Raw genomic sequence first — 18,956 nt, 5'->3', positions numbered from 1 at the left:
CTGTGTTTAGCATTAACTGCACCATAAAAGGCATATGAAACGGAGAAGAACAGTTGCTTTATTCTGAACTCGAGTGTAATATAATCATACTGTAGATACAACAGTTATTTAAACCAACCATGACTGACGTCAGATGCCTTACAGCATGTGCTGAGTTTAATGTGCAGCATGCGTCAGGTTTACTATATTTAGACATTTGTATAATTTTCAACCTTTTTGTAGACAGAAGTTTATCAATTATATAATGTTTTACAAAGACAAAAGCTTGAGATCTGAAATGTCTAAAAGCAAATGATGTAAAATGCATGGTGTGTTGTTTTGTTTTTACTGTAAAGCAAAATTATATAGAATAAATTATACAATTATTATTTACATAAGTAAAGCTGCAATTATACTACAACCTCAAATATAATATAATATAATATAATATAATATAATATAATATAATATAATATAATATAATATAATATAATATAATATAATAATATAAATACACAGCTAGCGGCTGTGTAAAAAAAAAAAAAAAAAACATGCTGGATAAGTTGGCGGTTCATTCCGCTGTAGTGACCCTAGATTAATAAAGGGACTAAGCTGAAAATAAAATGAATGAATGAATAATATAATATAATTACCAATTTAATAAAATCCAAAAGAGTTGGGCAAACAATTATAAGTAAAAAAAAAGGTTAAGATACCACTGAAAAAAATAAAAAAATTGCATTCATTTTTTTATACTTGCAAAATACACAGTTTGCTTGTATTTACATTGTACACCAGAACATCCAGTCCGAAATCTGCTTTATAATGTGTGTTTCATTTCATCTGGCACGAAGGGAGATGCTGGAAAGGATTTGTTGACCACAGGAGGATATGATGCAGTGCGCTATCAATCATGAAGTGATATAACAGTATTGTGCTGCAGAGACTGGAGGGGAGGTCAATTATAAATAATGCATTGGTAATAAATCCTCCTATATACAGGGAATGCAAGTCTGATCTGCTCATAAAAGCCTTGCAAACCCCTCACATGTGCTATCGACACAGAGCCGTCTCCTGTGTGTGCTGCCGCTGATTACCTGTTCAACTAATAACCAACATAAACCTCAGAAAGGATGTCAGTAATCAGTTTAAAAAGTGTCAAGAAATGTTACAATTATGTCAGAAATGGCTTCCAGTGATCATAAACTCATTGGAATGAGTATTTATTAGTAAATGCAGTAAATTACATTAAGCTTTTTGTTGTTGTTTTGTTTTCTTCAGTATTTAAAGGTACTGTATGTCATTTTAACCACTAGAGGGCGAGTATTCATGACAAACAAAAGTGTAGTTTGACGATGTCACAACTGGGTGTGGAATCATGGAAGTTTTTATCACAATTGCATTTTACTGGATTCTGGCAAAGATTATGTTCATGGGTGAGCTAAAGTATTTAAAACAGATCATTATTGGAGTATAAACCAGAGCAAGGCTAAAAGCTGCTAAAATAAAACAATACTGCTGAAGCAATTGCTGATAAGGGACAAAGCAGCAGAGCTATATATATATGGACTTAAATATAAAATTATATATATATATATATATATATAAGGAGTTTGTTGTCTGTTGGAGTATGTTAGTGCACTTAACCACTAGGCTATTAGTGCTGACAGAAGTGAAGATTTCAATACACCATATTGTCCATGCATAGTGATCACCAGGCCTTACTGGAAATTACTCCCTTTACACTCACCTAAACTACAACTCCCATGAGACATTGTGCCAATCAAATCCTGCTACACACGACAATAATCTGGGCATTGACACACACACATGCACGATTGCACACACGCACACACACACACACACACACACACACACACACACACACACACACACACACACACACACACACACACACACACACACACACACAAACACACACACACACACACACACACACAGCTGCAGATCATTTACACTGATTACACACACTAATTAAACACCACTCATACATTCTCCCATTGCTGAGTCTTGTTAGAGTTCCTACAGTTCTGTTTTCCTTGTTTTGGCCTTTCTTGTGTTTTGACTCTTGCATTGTTTATAATTTTTTGATTATTTGCCGCCTGCCTTGACCTAGTGGTGGGCAAAGTGAGGCTTCATGAACCACTGAAACAGTCAAAGAAAATGTGTCAAAGTTTCAAAACCTATTTCTACAGTGCCACCTAGTGGTCATTTTTTATGTATAGCTCTGGAACAGCTTCAGCAAAGAAACAGTTACGCAAATTGAGCTATTAAACCCCACGTTGTAGAGTTGAAGTTTCATGTGATTCAGCTATAGTTGTTAGTTCCTATGCTCTCTCATTGTAACATGTTATGCTTCAACATTGATCTGGCATGCCAATGAACACTTTGTGAATAAATATGTTTTGTTTTGGTCATAACAAGTAACATTATTAAAATACATCAAGTCATAAGCCCCTTTCACACATACAGACCTTTCCGGAAAATTACCGGCAATTTTCCGGAAAGGTTGTATGTGTGAACAGGCCCTTTTTGAAAATACCGGTAAATTCGTTCTGGCTATTTTCCGGAAAGAGAAGTTGTAACATTACCGGTAATTTGCCGGAATGCTGCGCTGTGTGAATGCAGAAGGAAGATTGCCGTAATAAGCGCGTCCACGTCTAGAACGGGCTGACGTGAGACACCTGCTTTAGCCAATCACAACAGTCAGACGCATTCACGTGCGCGCGGTTTATGAGAATAAAAGCCTTTGAATATTTTTTCCAGACACCTTTAGCTGCTAACGTTAGATGTTAGTCAGATAATGTTTCTATGTTCCTTCTTAATGCTATGTAAATAATTATCGATAAAATGTTTATGATAATCCGTTGTTTGTTTACCTTCAAGCTTTGCGTGTGCCCGTGAGCGTCCATAGCGCCAGCACACACACATATCATGAACATCTCGACATGCGAAAGTGTTTCCCTATGTTTTCATTAGAGTTGTACTCAATACTGATCCATCCAAAGAGTTTGTAATGTAGTCAAATGTTTACAAACACAAGCGCAGCCGTTTAGAGGTCATTTCTGGTTAATGATGTCAGAATTTACCGGCATTTTGCGATGGATGTGTGAATGCTCTTTTCCGGAAAAATTCCGTAACGTCCTCGCCTGTGTGAACAGCGTTTTTTTTAATATACCAGTAAAGTAGTTCCGGAAATTTTCCGGATATTTACCGGTATCACTGTGTGAAAGGGGCTATAGTTTTAAAGTATTTGTATAAGTCGGGGTCATTTGCACCACAGTTACTCTGTGCACATACATAGTCCATAGGCTACATGACAGTTTTTGTCCGACCCTATCAGTCAAACGCAGATTCGCCTTGAAATCGTTCTGAAATAACCGATCATTTGAATCGCGTGAACTTGTGTTTTGAAACACTTTACTCATATGACCTGGGTGTTTAAAATCGCCTTAGTTACATGACCTGAGTGTTTCGGATCATGCTTCAGTGCATGAAGTGCAGTTTCGAAACACTTGTGCTTCAGGATCTCGATACTGTGTCGAAACGTCAGTTTCAAATAAGCCATCCCTACCTTGACCTTTTAACTTTTATAAGAATTATGCTCTTGGATTGGGTTCTGTTGTTGTTATTGCTGGCATTCGACCCCTGCCTGTCTGACCATTCTCTTAAAAATACTACATTTGGAACAGTCTTCATGTCTTTACATTACTAATGGTTCTGCATTCATTAAAACTAACAACCTGGCTGTCTGAAGGATCTCTGCTTATCTGATACCCTTGTAATTAAATGCAGCTTAGTTTTAAACCATTCATTGGTGGCATTAGAGTACATTTTATGAAAGCTTAGTCTAGCTGGTCAAATCTGGTCTGGATGGAAACATATTTTTGGGAAAACTGGTGAGTAATGCGTTTGCTTTTAAAGTACTTGAGTACTGACTTAGTTTCATTCCCTGCTGTCAGACATTCCCAGTCATTTACAGGGCAGCTCATGTCCATTACTCCTGAAGATGAAAATGTTTCTGTATGTGTTCCTATTTTGTGGTCTGGTGAGGAATGTATGACTGCTCTGTACTTCTGTCAATCAAAAAGACAGCCGAATGAGTACTAAAGCTGTAAGGCTGCCATCTAGTGCTCTGAATGTAAACTAGACCTTTACTGTGAGTGAGAGATTTTCTGTCTGTCAGCGCTAAATGGAGAAGCACAGCCATAACACATAAACATTGACATAAACATTGTGTATGATTGCACATTTTTTTATATTTTAATAATAATGTTTATTGAAGTTGTGGCACAGATATAGCACGAATTAAAACAAACACAGCTAATTATAATCAAGTGAAAACTAGATGGATAAATTTAAGGCAAATATACTACGAAAATTGTGTCTGTGTGTATATTATATACTTCAACTGTATAAATCATTTTACAGTATTTGTCTTTTATAATAATAATAATAATAATAATAATAATAATAATAATAATAATACATTTATTATTGGCAGCATGGTGTCGCAGTGGGTAGCACAATCGCTTCACAACAGGTCGCTGGTTCGAGCCTCGGCTGGGTCAGCTGGTGTATCTGTATTCTTCCCGTGTTGGCGTGGGTGCTCCAATTTCCCCCACAAGTCCAAAGACATGTGGTACAGGTGAATTGGCAAAATTTTACATAGGCAAAATTTTACATAGTTTATGTGTGTGAATGAGTATGTATGAATGTTTCCCAGTGATGGGTTGCAGCTGGAAGGGCATCCGCTACGCAAAACATATGCTGGATAAGTTGGCGGTTCATTCCGTTGTGGCGACACAGATTAATAAAGCTTAGTTAATAAACTAAGCTGAAAAGAAAAAGGATGAATAAATGATTTATTATTATTATTTTTGTTATTATTATTATTATTATTATTATTATTATTATTATTATTATTATTAATAATAATGTAAAACTTTATTTAAAATTGGGTTATTAAATTATATTAATTTGTTTACAAAAGTGTGTGGAAAAGTCCTTTCAATACAAATCATTCTACAGGTTTCATTCGTTTAAGCTTCAGAAGATTCTGTTCACACGTTGGCAATAAAGAAAGCCATTAATAAATGAAAATTATTACATTTAAATCCTTTTACATTGAGCAAGCAAATGAAAAGCTTTTTAAACTTTGCTTGTTTTTATTTCTGTCAAATGAGTTCTTTGTTTCCAAGATGCTGCTAGTTTCAGTTTTGTTTTGTCTTTTTTAAAAAGCTTTTTGTTTAGTAAATATTGATAAATACCACTACTTATTTAAGTTTTTACTTAGATTAGTCTTTTATTTGCTCATCTTTGTTTTCTCTCTAACAACAACACTGACAGAACGTAGACTCTCTCTGAAATCCACAATCAACTAGACTGAAACCTGGTCAAACAAACAACATGTGAAGCACACATCTCAGCTGTGGGCAAAGCCAAGAGCACACATGTTTCACTTTAGACTAGGCTCTTGGCATTCAGTGACAAGGTCGACAAATAAAAGACACCCACATGAAGCACACACACATACCCGCACATACACACACATGAAGCAACAGCAGACAGAAGGTGAAATGAACAACACAAGGGGTGCTGTACTGCTAAGAATAGATGAATGCTTGTGTGATGGAGTCCTGATGAGGGGTTACAGAGAAACATTTCCATCTGCAGCACTTGCAGAAGGTGCTGTGAATATTTACTGTGTAAACACAAAGGTGAAATGTAGGATTAAAACAGGTCTTTTGTGTGAATGCTGAATATTGCACTTAAGGATTATTTGCAATTTCTTGGTCTTCATAGAAATAAATAACTTTGTGAATGTAGCAAATTCAAACTTTGCATTCAGACTGATAATGATTGCAAAATTATAGAATTGCGTAAGGTTAATACATTCAAAAAGACCAATAAAAGATGGCATGGTGACGTAGTGGTTACCACTGTCGCCTCACAGGAGGAAGTTCAAGTTCGAGTCCCGGCTGGGTCAGTTGACATTTCTGTGTTCCACCACATTCCAAAGCAGGGCTGGGCAATAATTTGATAACGGTAATTATCACAATACATATTTTTCCAAAATAACAAAAATGACAGTTTGATAATTGCTCAATAATGTTTATGCACTATGCGTAACACTGCACAGGCATTTTGCAGCCTGCACCTCCGAATGCTGCGCGTAATATTAGTTTACAGCCATACAGTGTCAGTTGCACTTGGAAGAGTACGAAAAAATGGGGTAAGGAAAAATAAAAATAAGGTCAGTAAGTTACGTTTCCAGAATATTTTTATACACATATTGGATATGCAAATAAAAAACATATGCACATAAGTGAGAACAATAAACTTTTTATTCGATAAGAAAAGATGTGCATAAACTGTGATCGAAACACAACTTTTACCGAACAAATTCCAGTATGCGCATTAAAATGATCATGTGATTTTGTCATGAAGAGATCATAAAATTATAAAAATATGTGCGAATGGACAAACCAGCAGGCTGAGCACTTTATAAAACATCTGAAATGTTGTTTTGGTCATTCTAAAACGCCTTAATCCTTTCAGTATTAGTGTTATTATATTATTAATTACCTCCAAAATCAAGAACGTCTGTGCTCCGTGTCTGACTCCTTTAAACACCAACGCACGTTCACTGCGTGTCAGGATTGCGTTCTGAGATGCAAGTCATTTATTAGATGAAGAAAAGATTCACACAGCTTCTCCTACCTCATCAAATTCCGATTTTGCTGTTGATATTTGGCGTCAGTTAATCAGGAAGCTTTGACTCATTGGATGGAAACGCTGCTTTATTCACACAACTTTTATTGCGATAATCCAGTTCTGTACATAAAGTTTATTGGCATTTTTGGATGGAAACATAGCTACAGTCACAGACCTTGTTGACAAGAACTGTCAGTAAACTTCAGTAGTCTGAAGCATCTCAATTTTTTACAATCCGACACAAAACAGAGCAAAATGACAAAGCAAACTGTGCAGGCGAGTCGTGCCATCAATATCAGGCAAATCACAAACCTGTTTCATCATTTAAAACAATACCACTAATATATATGTAAAGATGCTAAGAAATTACAGTCCCGAAAAAGTGTTGGTAAACGTGGACCATCTACAAGTATCAGCGCAACTACCCAGCAAATGGTCATCATTTTCGATAGCCGTGCTTTATAGTATATGCTTCAGCACCAAAAAAAATCCATTAAAATGTTTTCACAGTTTCAATTCAATTTGTTTAATCAAGCACTGAAAGTAGTCTGAGATTACCCTGAAGGAACCTACTCAGTCTGAAAGATGGGAGAACTCTGAAACTCGTTGTGAGGCTCCCCGCATGTCTTGCCATGATGTGCGATATTTAAAATGAAAGTCTGCATAGGTCTATTTGTGCCAATCTGTCAGAATAGACTAGTTAAAACACCCACTTCTATAACCGAGATCTGCGCATAACAGGGTTTTATATGTCCCGCAAAATGGAATGTTAAGAGAGAGTCACTCTATAAGTTAAGGTAAACTGCACATATTTGATTATGTAATGCATAAAGTCGTGGAAGCGTCTCACAGCGGTTAGCATAACTTAACCTTTAAATATCCATGCTTAATCAGTTACTGATAAGGGCTATCAATTAAAGAGTTATCTACAATTAATAGATCATCAAGAAATCGTTAGCATCCCTAAATAAAAGAGGTAAAAGGATATTTCACCCTTAATTCACCACGCTCACAACTAAAAGGGCAGTTCATCCAAAACTGAAAAATCTTTCACCATTACCCTACCTTTTCTTGTTAAAAAACTGTTTTACCTTTTTTTCTGATGATTAACGTAAGGGCTAGGTCGGGCTGAAGCCCTTGATTGGCTGAAGAATTAATTTCCGCTTTTGACGTGGGAAACGCCTCCTTGTGTTATTCTTTCTCTTGTCGATAAAGTGAAGTATTCTTTTCAGTTTGTTGCTGTTCAAAAACAGTGACGGCAGTGCTAAACTGGGGCTCAGAGTGACTGTAGCCTATTTAGAATATTAAATAGCCTGTTACAGTCACCAATAAGGGTCGAAAGGTGTTCTAATTTTCCCAGGACAGTCCTTTATTATGGCACTACCGCGAGAACCGTCCTGTCAAAGGTAGGCTAACCAAGCTCGTTGTAGGACAAAAAATAAAATTCAAACAGTCTTCATCATTGATAAACTTGTACATTTAGTAAAAGAAGCTTAGATAGGCGGAAACATACTGAATGGACTTATAACTTAAGCGATGTCTCGGCCGCGCGGTGGTAACTGGACTCAAACTGACCCGCGCCTGCACAGTCCTTTCATCACACATTATAACCGAGACAGTGTGCGTTCAAATCAAATAGCCTTCACAAGCAGTTATCAAAACATTTATCCTTGCCAAGTATCTATCTCAGGTAAATACACTGGGTTATGCTTTGTAGTAAGTCTAACTAAACCAGTTAGAAAGCAAACTTTTTTAATGAATGTTTACTTTGCCCCTTTTATAAAAATTACAGTAATAATATGGAGCAATGAAATATTGGTGCTGAATGTCATTAGACAATATTTGATGAAACATAAATAAATTAATTAATTAATTAAATAATTAAATAAGGAGCCTTCAGTAACTCAGAAGACCACAATATGCTATTATGGATCTTAGAAGCATGGATATTAAAGATATTATAACATTCCAAAGAACCATTTTAAAGGTAAACCTCTATTTAAAGAATTTATTATAAAGCAGTAATTTAAGAAGTATTGTAAATGTTTTTTTGTTTTGCTGATTTTGCAGCCTGTTTTTACTTTAAAGTTCATACATTATATATATATATATATATATATATATATATATATATATATATATATATATATATATATATATATACTTTTGTAAGGTAAAAAATTAAAAGGTGGGCCCTTGGATATGCTATAGCCCCAGGGCCCAATGTGTTCTTAATCCGGCCCTGAGTGTAATGTCTTTGGTTGTTGAAAACTTAAACAGTAAATGCTGAAAAATGATTAAGATCTTTTGTTTATAATTTATTTAATGTATATTGTCAGACAGCTAAAACATTTTTGTGATAATTATTGATGTTGTCAAAAAAAAAAAAATATATATATATATATATATATATATATATATATTGTGATAATTTTTTTGACATATCGCCCAACCCTAGTCCAAAGACATGCAGAGTAAGTAAATTGAATAAACTAAATTGGCTATAGTGTATGAGTGTGTGTATGTGTGTGTGAATGAGTGTGTATGTGTGTATTTCCCAGAACTGGGTTGTGGCTGGAAGGGCATCTGCTGTGTAAAACATATGCCTGGAATAGTTTGGCGGTTAATTCCTCTGTGGCGACCACTGAAATATAGACTAAGCCGAAGGAAAAATGAATGAAGACAAATAAAATATAGAGCAAAAGACCAATACAATATCAAAAAATAAACTTACAAATACTGAGGTAGAACTGTGAAACATATCATCCAGTCCTGTGTGTTTGTGTGTGCATGCGTGTGTGTTTCTGTGTTACTTACAGTAACATGTTCCTCTTAGTGGGTTGCCAAGATAGCGATTTTCAGAATCACATCTGCAGAAAATTAACAGAAAGAACAATACGTTTACAAACATGACAAGCGTAGAAAAACAAATCAGCCATGGAAACTAGTTCCATGCATCAACAGAAAATTTCAGCTGATTTCTCTGTAGGAACTATGCAATATCTTTTCATAAGGATAATGCACATTTAGAATGCTAATCTACAGCCTGTATGACTCTATAAATTGTACAAAATAATACAATTTCTATATAATTTGTGATAAGCAGCTAGTTACTTCTAGTTACTTCAAACAATCAGTTTTTTATGCACCTGACACTTTATTTTATTTAAGCTCCATCTTACAAGAACTCAATAAGGAAAACGATGTTTACTATAAATGTTCCACAATCATGTTGCACTGCTTGCTTCAACCTTAAATAACTCTTTTGCACAATATTCAACCATAAATACCTCTGCTACACAATAGCCTGCACATCATTGTTCAGTATTTCAGTAAAAGTACTTGTATAGCCTGTTATATGTTTAGCCTATGTTACTGTCAACTATGTTATGGTTTAAAGCAGAGGTGTCGAAACCCGATCCTGAAGGGTCGGTGTCCTGCATAGTTTAGCTCCAACTTCCTTCAGCACACATGCCTAGAAGTTTTTTAGTATAAAGGGCTTGATTAGCTGGTTCAGGTGTGTTTAATTGGGGTTGGAACTAAAATATGCGGGGCACCGGCCCTCCAGGACTGAGTTTCCAAGCAAAAATATTAAGCATCTCTGCTGTGTTTACAGCCACTAATGATTAGAATGGTTTCATGAGCATCAAGCCAACATATGATTCCAGTGATTTGACACTAAAACATAAATACTGATGCTGAAAATGAGTTGCCATCACATCAATATGTTATATTTCAATACATTGCAATGCATACAATTCAAAATATAAATATATAAATAAAGACAACCTCTGTGAGTTTAAGAAATAAAACTTGTTTGATATCATGCAGTCAAACAGCAATGCTTTTGTGTCAAGTGTTGTGCTGTTGTTTTGTTGAACCACACAGAGCTGTGTGGTGGTATTCTTTATGCTGCAGGTAGTATATTCTTAGCCGCGCTTGAGCTGATTATTGTGGACGGGCCGTCAGGTGCCCCGCTCCGAAGAGGCCCGAAGAGGAGGATGAGACCACACTTCTGATCAACTCAGACTGACAAACCAAACAAAACCCTTTATGCTGTGCCAAAAGCAACTATCGCTTACTCTCTCAGGATCACAGAGGCGAGCAAAGCCCAGCATGAGTGGAATACACTCCATAAACACACCATTTTCTAAGAGATTGAGAAACATGCATCCATTTAAGCAGTAATGCACTGTAGAGAAAATTATTTTGGAAGTTTTTGGATCAAGGTCGAAGGTGTAGATGGGGTTTTTAAAAGCTTTTTTTCATGACCTTTTTGTATCACCATATTCAGTCGAGATTGTACGAGAAAAATGTAAGAAAGAAAAGACCACAGTGGCATGTCTGGTTTAGTTTAAAGCACTCATTGCTGGCATGTAAACACTGGCTGTTTATTATTCACCTCATGCTACAGAAGCAGCGAGTTCATGTGTGTGTATTCAGATCCCAATAAACACACAGATGGATGGATAGACCAGCAGGGCAAACACAAATGATTAATCACCAAATTGCCCTTTGAAGTGGAGAAGTGGCCGAGGGCATGAGAAAGAGACTGGCATCAAAGTCAGCATAAATTCGATAAAAACAGCTTTGTTCTATTTATATATGCTGTTAAATGTCATTTAATTCTGCATTTAATATGAGCATTTGTAGGGATGTAAATCTGATGTTTTGTCATATGATTTTGATAATTTTGGCCATGTGACATTTCTCAATAGTTCAAAATACAATTTTGCTTCAATTTGATTCAGTGGAATATCAATAGATGCATTGACATAAATTATATTGGTATATATATATATATTTATATATATATATATATATATATACATACATATATATATATATATATATACCGGCCATTTTATTAGGTACACCATACTAGTACAGCATTGGACCCCCTTTTGCCTGCATGGCATAGATACAACAAAGTACTAGAAATATTTCTTAGAGATTTTGGACTAATGGGCCTAAAGGGCCACACTGTGGGGGAAACCGGAGCACCCGGAGGAAACCCAAGCGAACGCAGGGAGAACATGCAAACTCCACACAGAAACACCAACTGAGTCGAGGATCGAACCCAGAGACCTTCTTGCTGTGAGACGACAGCACTACCTACTGCGCAACTGCGTCGCCAGGTAAAAATACTAATATACTATACTCAAACTAATATTTATAGAGGTACCAATGTTTTATGCAAATCACTGACACAATATATAGTTTAACAATACAATAATAGATACATTATATTATTAGATCAGTATATATATATATATATATATATATATATATATATATATATATATATATATATATATATATATATATATATATATATATATATATAAATTTATCCATTTGAATGTATTATTACACTCTGAGGACCGTTATGCAGATGATGCTACACAGACTGTGTGAATAAAAGCATGTGCAGAAAGCACTGTTCATGTATTCATCATGTACAGTATAACAGTCGTGATCATTAGCTGTACTGGTGCTCAGTAAGAATAAGGAAGTCACAGATATGCTGTTCCGAAATAAAGTTGGGACTCATGAATGCTGTTTTGCTAGATTGCCCGGTCCCGCTCAAATTACACCACAGTTCCTGACTACTACAAAATTTTATCTTGGAAATGTATTCCCGTGTCGCAAGAAATCTGGTCGTTACATGTACACATTACATGTACACATCCAAATATAATGCAAAAAACCTTTTCATTAATTTCAACATTTGACTTTGATCATGACAGATTAAGCTTAGTTGTGCAACAGTTTTTTTAGCTCCTTGAAATTTGTTAGGATATGTTTTATGTGTCATTTATGTGGCATTGTTGCTCATCCTGCATTTCTTTTCATTAAATTGTGTATTTTGTTGATTTATTTTTCTTTTTTTTAAAGCACGTATTTCAACATAACTGCCAGAGATGAATGCAAATGCCAGGTATTTTTTCCAGGTTTAACTGACTTCTTTGCTATTGAACGACAGCAAATTAAAGCAAGTGAACCCAGTTCAGAACAACATGAGGTCCAAAAAAAAAAAAGAAGTGCAAGAGAAAGACATAACAAGACAAGGACTGAGAGAACAAATAAAGGGATGGAAAATGAAAACAGCAGGTGTCAGACAATGGGCATGCCCTCTAGTCATCTGTCTAGTCCTACTGCTCTCTTAGTTTGAAAGGAAAGAAAGATGAGAAACAGGTGAGAGAGGAAAAGAGTGTTTCTCTAACTGCCCACTGTTGATCCTTCCAGCCACACAGCGACGGACCCTCAAACCTGACTAAATAAACAGTGTGTGTGTGGTGTCTCCTTGCAGGAGACCGAATTAGCAGATAAATCCTCCGAGTGCCACATTTCACACTGAGACAGCTACGTGTGTGTGTGTGAGAGTCTCACAATAACACACGCGATTGTTGCTTGCGGGGTTTAAGCGTTCTCGCTTGAGTGCTCCTCAGGAGGGCCTGTCTAATTAAATAGCGGCTTCCTCATGGATCAAACACACACACACACAACTCTCAACATTACAAAAAGGGATATTACATTGAAATGAAATTAAAAATCATAACAGCCAAAAATTATATTTTATTAAAGTAATAATAAGTAGCTTGAAACAAACTTTGATGTTGGCTTGACAAATGTTGAAATAACCAGGTAAATTTAAATGGTAGGGTTGATATGAATTATTAGTATGTGTACAGAATGCTAGGGCAACCAAAATAAGTCATATAAAGTAATTAATTACCTCATCTCATTTTTAATTAACTTTAAAAAAAAAAGTTTGCTGAATGATTTAATGCAAAAGTAATAGTTAAGATTGATGGTTTACGGTTTGAATTTCTCCCATGTCTTATACTTGTACTTTGTTTCAATATATATGATATTCAAGTACCAAACTGATGCAACCATTCACAAAGATCATATTAACACTACTGCAAATTCACACAACAATTCAATACAAACATATACGTTTTTAATAACTTTCAGATTCAGTATTGCAGAGTCTGTTTTGCTATTTTTGCTCTCCCAAAGACAATGAGTCAGAATGATGACACTGGGACTTTCCTTAAAGTGCAATGTCTTTAAATGAATAATTTACCAGCTCTGTTTTTTGCTCCTGAATGAACATATTTTAGTCAAATCGAATGAGTGTAATTACCGTACATTTTTGTGTATAGAAAGTAGAAAAAAAAAGAAAAAAAACCAAACTAAACAAAGTTATCTTAGAAGTGCAGTAAGTGATTGTCTTCACAAACTATTTTTTGTGCTGGTTGAAAGTCTCTTCACATTCTTCAACAATGACAACCTGTGAAGCGCTCTCTATATTGTTTACTATCCTACTCTGAATATTCACTCTGTGGTAGCATGCAAACATAGCATAAGAAATATACCCAATAGCATAGCAAAATATCATCCAAAATGAATAATTAAATGATAATTTCATAAATCATAATCACTTATACAGAACATTTGTTTTAAACATTTACTAATTTGCACTCTAGTGAGCTTAAACATTAGGAGCTACCTGCCATCCTTTTGCGAGCTAAAAAACAACAACATAAGCTTCCCAATTTTGAGCTCATTTAAACAAATAAACAATAGAAAACGAAACAAAAAGTACAGAACGGAGCACACAGTGAGGATAAATAGTTAGCAAGATATGGTATGAGATGTGAAAATAAAATAAAATAAAATAAAATAAAATAAAATAAAATAAAATAAAATAATAAAATAAAATAAAATAAAATAAAATAAAATAAAATAAAATAAAATAAAATAAAATAAAGTAATAAATTAAAATAAAATAAGTGCAGATTATTGTGGTTCAGTGAGCATTTACAATGTACATGCAAATTAGTTTCAGAGTCGTAGTTCATATCAATTTGTTTGTTCCAGGGGAAAAATACTGGAGTTTCTGATTCACTGAGTGTCATATTTATGACTGAACCTAAAGACAAAATACTTTTTATGTGTATATGCTGTGTGCAACTGGGTTGAATACTTGCTGTATATTTGCATGTGTGCTAGTATTTTTATTAGCTGTGAACTCGAGAAGAACGCATAAAATGTGAAAAGGATTTAAAACAATGGCAAGAACTCCAGTCATATACAAATAAAAAAACTGCTGCAAGAAGACATTTCAATGCTTGGATTGCAATGGACAGCACTGTGAATACAGCATTACCAACCTTAACTTGACAAAAAAAATATTAATAAAATAAAATAAATAAATAAATGAATAAATAAATAAATAAATAAATAAATAAATAAATAAATAAATAAATAAATAAATAAATAAATAAACTAATTAATAATAATAATAATAATAATAATAATAATAATAATAATAATAATAATAATAATAATAATAATAATAATAATAATAATTTTAGAGCAACCGGACAAATGTTCTAACTTCAAAATTATTCAAAAACCAAAGGAAAAAAAAACTGTTTTGTCTAATAATGGCATTACAACTGTTGATATATCCATTTTATGCATTTTTTTTCAATGATTATTCCATGCCTCTAGTGGATGAGGAAGCTCAAGTCAGCCGACAGGGATTTTCCGCTTTTAATGTTCAGGTTATTGCAGCACTGAAATGAGATTGCCGGTTTTGTTCAGGCTAACTCGACTAAGGTAACTTTCTAACCTTAGAAAGGATTAGCTAAAGATAAGAAATGATTTTGTAAGATAAGAATCTCAAATCAAGTTAAGATTTGCTTCCGCAATATGAATTAGCAAAAAATCTAAGATAAAAAACTTGTAATACATCTCAGATATGCTTGAGCATTCTTTCCTTTTTACAACACAAGCTAAATATTATTACGTACCCCTATAACCATATTTGGAGATAACGCAATACGTCCCAGGAGGTATGGTTTTTTGCAGATTTTGTTTTTGCGAATCCACTAGAGGGCGCTGCCTTCGCACCTTTGCCATTCACACCTTTGCCATTCGCACCTGCTCTTCTCGATTAAATCCATTAGAGGCCAATGTTGACTGACTGACCAACTGACTGACTGACTGACTGATACCCCCATTCACTCCCTTCCCTGAACCCAACCAATGGTGTTTCCAAAAACGCCAATTGACCTGGCCACCCACTTCTCTTAACCCAACTGACAGTGATTTAAAAAGCAATCCAGAAAAAAGAAAAGCCCTTGTGTCAGCCTAATTTTTAGCACATTCTCATCCTGTTATTTACTTGATTATTTTATCTTTGCCTTTTGTTTATGTTTTACCTGCTTTCTGGAACTGTCTTTTGCCTGACTCAAACCCCTCTTGTCGCGGTCAACTCTTCTCTGCGTCTCAAGTCCGCCAATGTACATGGCGAGCTACTAGGCAAACTAGTAAAAGAGGAAAAGCTGTCCACAAGGAGTCAAGTGGTCAGCTAGTAGCGTGAAAAGAAACAGAAGCTGTAGCAGTATCACAAAAGTATCACAATATAGCATTCTTTTTAAAGACAAAAGGCAGCCATACACGTTGCTCTGGCTACAAAATTTGTGGTCTACAGAAATGTATATGGGGAACATTTTCACAACGAGTCTGTGTTGGCTTTTTAGGTTGCCTGTGTTTGAACATTGAATAATTTGTTTAGATGTCAATGTCCATGATAATCTTAACTAAACCAAAACTCTGTCCACCGGCACTAACACTTATTCAAATGATCTGCACTAACAGAGCAATTTTATTTTAAATCCAACCAAACTTGCAGAGTGCTATAGCACACTAACTGAAAGTGCACTGTTATATGGCAAAATATCACACGCAAACATCAGCAGCTAAACGCAACATCCATACCAGGTGGATCAAGCTGAGAGGAACTCTGTGTTCGTGAACTACCTTTCCGTCCTCTACCAGCTTCAAAACGAGAAGCAGATCTTCGTCTCTCCCGCCGTGCACAACAGACAGCTCAGCTCATTACAGGAAACAGGCTAAAACAGGCCACGGGCCACCTGCTAGCTCCCTCTCTTTCTCCCTTCAATCTGTCTTTTTCTTGATCTGTCTTTCGCTCTCATTTTATTTTCTCACACTCTCTCCTTCTGACTCTCGCCCTTCCTCGCGCTTTCAAACACAAAGACACAAAGCAACAAAGAGGAAAGCACCTTGAAAGAGACCTTGCCGTGCACTGTCTCACAGATTCTAGAGACTCACTCACTTTGTGCCACTCTCTTTCTCTATATATATCACTAGTTGAATTCCTTGTCATGCAGAGTTGACTGCTTTCAAAATAGCACTGAAGGGAAAAAAAAGCATTTATGAGCCGTGACCCGGCAGACCCATAGAGAAAGATATTATAAATGAGATGGCTTTAATATCTCAATTGTTTCTCCTAAATGGTAGTGCAGTAAGAGCAAATGGACAAATGTTTTAGCTTAACTCAACACATTTTTTCAAAAGATTTTCTGATCTTATTAAAATTAAACAAAACTTTGAGAGAAAAAAATGTCTAATTATATTTAATTAAAACTGAATTGTACTGCACATATTTCATGGTTTACGTTTGTAGACACTAAAATAAATCACTCATGCTTGCTTCTGTCACTTCTCTGCTGCTATTAAAGGGCCATGAAACCTCCTCGTTTCAGCAGGGTGTTTTCACACCTCTACTTTGGAAAAAGTCAGAAAAGTGGGCATGTCCAGCTCTGTTTAGGGGGGAGTGTCGGAGGAACTAAAGTGGGAGGGTGTGGGAGTGTCTATTTGGGCACGCGCGAGTTTCAGTCAAAATACTCACACACAGGAGAAAAAGATGGTGTTTAACCTACATGGACATCTGTAGTGGAATTATTTGCCAAATTATTAAATGGTGGACTTTAACTGCAGTTTGGCTCTTTCATTCAGGGAATTTATTCATGCCCCTCGCGACAAACGAGATATTTGATTCGAGGATCTGCTCTAAGCGTGCATTTTTCATGCAATGTTTAATATCGCACGGCGAATGAGAGAAAAAAAAAACTCAGCATTTTACGGAAACTTAGATACACACGGCAGGTAGCGTCAGAAAGCCGCGTGTGTTATTCCGGTCACTAAATGCGGTAAAAACCCTACACAAGGTTAAAGTTTGGTTGTGGTCCTAACATGTTACGGTGCAATAGTTAACTTAGTTCGATACGAACAAACTGAATAAACAAAGAGCACTAGTCGCTCACTTACCAAATCTGTAGAGACAGGACAATCACCAGCAACTAGAGCCGCGTCTTTATGAAGAGAATACTACAAGCGATTCCAGATCTCAGCGTTTGCAGATGAGAACAGCTCTCAGGTAAACAATAATCCTCCTTGGACACGTAAGTTATTGTTGTCGAGCGTCGCGTACACTGTAATCCACACGTGAGTCTGAGCTCTCACAGAGAGAAAATGAAAACAAAACTTAACGGCAGCAAACTATAAAAGCAACACTTCACGCTTGTTTTGTCAACACAACGTGGCGTCTATGTCGTGTAAACACAGTAATGAATATTAATGAAGTTGCACAATAGAGCGCGCTGATTGGTTTGAACCAAGCCTTACTCATGCATTAATGCAACACACTGTAAGACGTAATAAGACTCACTCTGGCACAGACGCCCAGTCTGCAGGCTGGAATACAGGCCATTATGTCATGACCGTGACGCAGCTTCAAAAATTCGTTTCAAACAGGAAGTACGAATTTGCTTGAAATAACGCAAAAACAACCAATTTACACTTTTTAGTGAAATATAGGTGTCTTAATAGTGTTTTTAGCAGTGTGGGACACATATATGACTGTCAACAGCTCAAAAAATGTGTTTTGGTGTTTCGTGACCCTTTAAAGCTTTTTCTGAACGTTTTTGTCCATTAGGTCTAGGTACATGCAGGAATTTGCTCCAATTGCAGCCACCAAATTAGCCATTATTTTTAATCAAAAGAAACGTAGGTGTTTTATCCAAGCATTAATGCAAGGAAAGCCCATTTTACTTGGGTGCAGCCATAAATGAGGGTGTTTCTGGGAGCTTATAAAACACAACTTCACGGGAACTGTGGATTCAGAATTTCTGGATGAATAGATTCAACTTTTTTGAGTAGTGCAATGTAATAGGATATATTAGTAGCACCTGGTGCTTCATGACCAAGGGAAACAGTTTCTACAAATAAACATAATAGTATCGTTAAAGAAAGATCATGTGACTTTTTAATATGCCCGGCGACCTTTAAATGACCTTTAAATTTGTTCCCAAACCCCTCCTAAGCGCGATGCTAATCTGCACTGATTGGTGTGAGAC

The 18,956-nt window shown here is 35.7% G+C and overlaps 1 protein-coding gene across 3 annotated transcripts in view; it reads right to left on the bottom strand.

Annotated features, from left to right (window-relative positions):
- atrnl1a (attractin like 1a) overlaps positions 1–18,956 on the bottom strand; it is a 465,931-nt gene that overhangs the window by 246,144 nt on the left and 200,831 nt on the right. For 2 of the 3 annotated variants that reach the window (XR_015505851.1, XM_087279119.1), the window contains exon 22: positions 9,535–9,587. Coding sequence is in view for 1 of the 3 variants with exons in the window: in XM_087279119.1 (XP_087135245.1) it covers positions 9,535–9,587 (53 nt within the window). In the remaining 2 variants the exon portion in view is untranslated. Of the gene's footprint in view, positions 1–9,323; positions 9,588–18,956 lie in introns of all 3 variants that reach the window. The other variant, XR_015505852.1, reaches the window with a different exon arrangement.

This window comes from Danio rerio, chromosome 13 (assembly GCF_052040795.2).
Source record: "Danio rerio strain M-AB ecotype USA chromosome 13, GRCz13ab, whole genome shotgun sequence".
Classification (NCBI taxonomy): domain Eukaryota; kingdom Metazoa; phylum Chordata; class Actinopteri; order Cypriniformes; family Danionidae; genus Danio; species Danio rerio.
The sequence above is the reverse complement of the archived record's forward strand: the minus strand, read 5'-3'. Positions and strand labels throughout refer to the sequence as shown.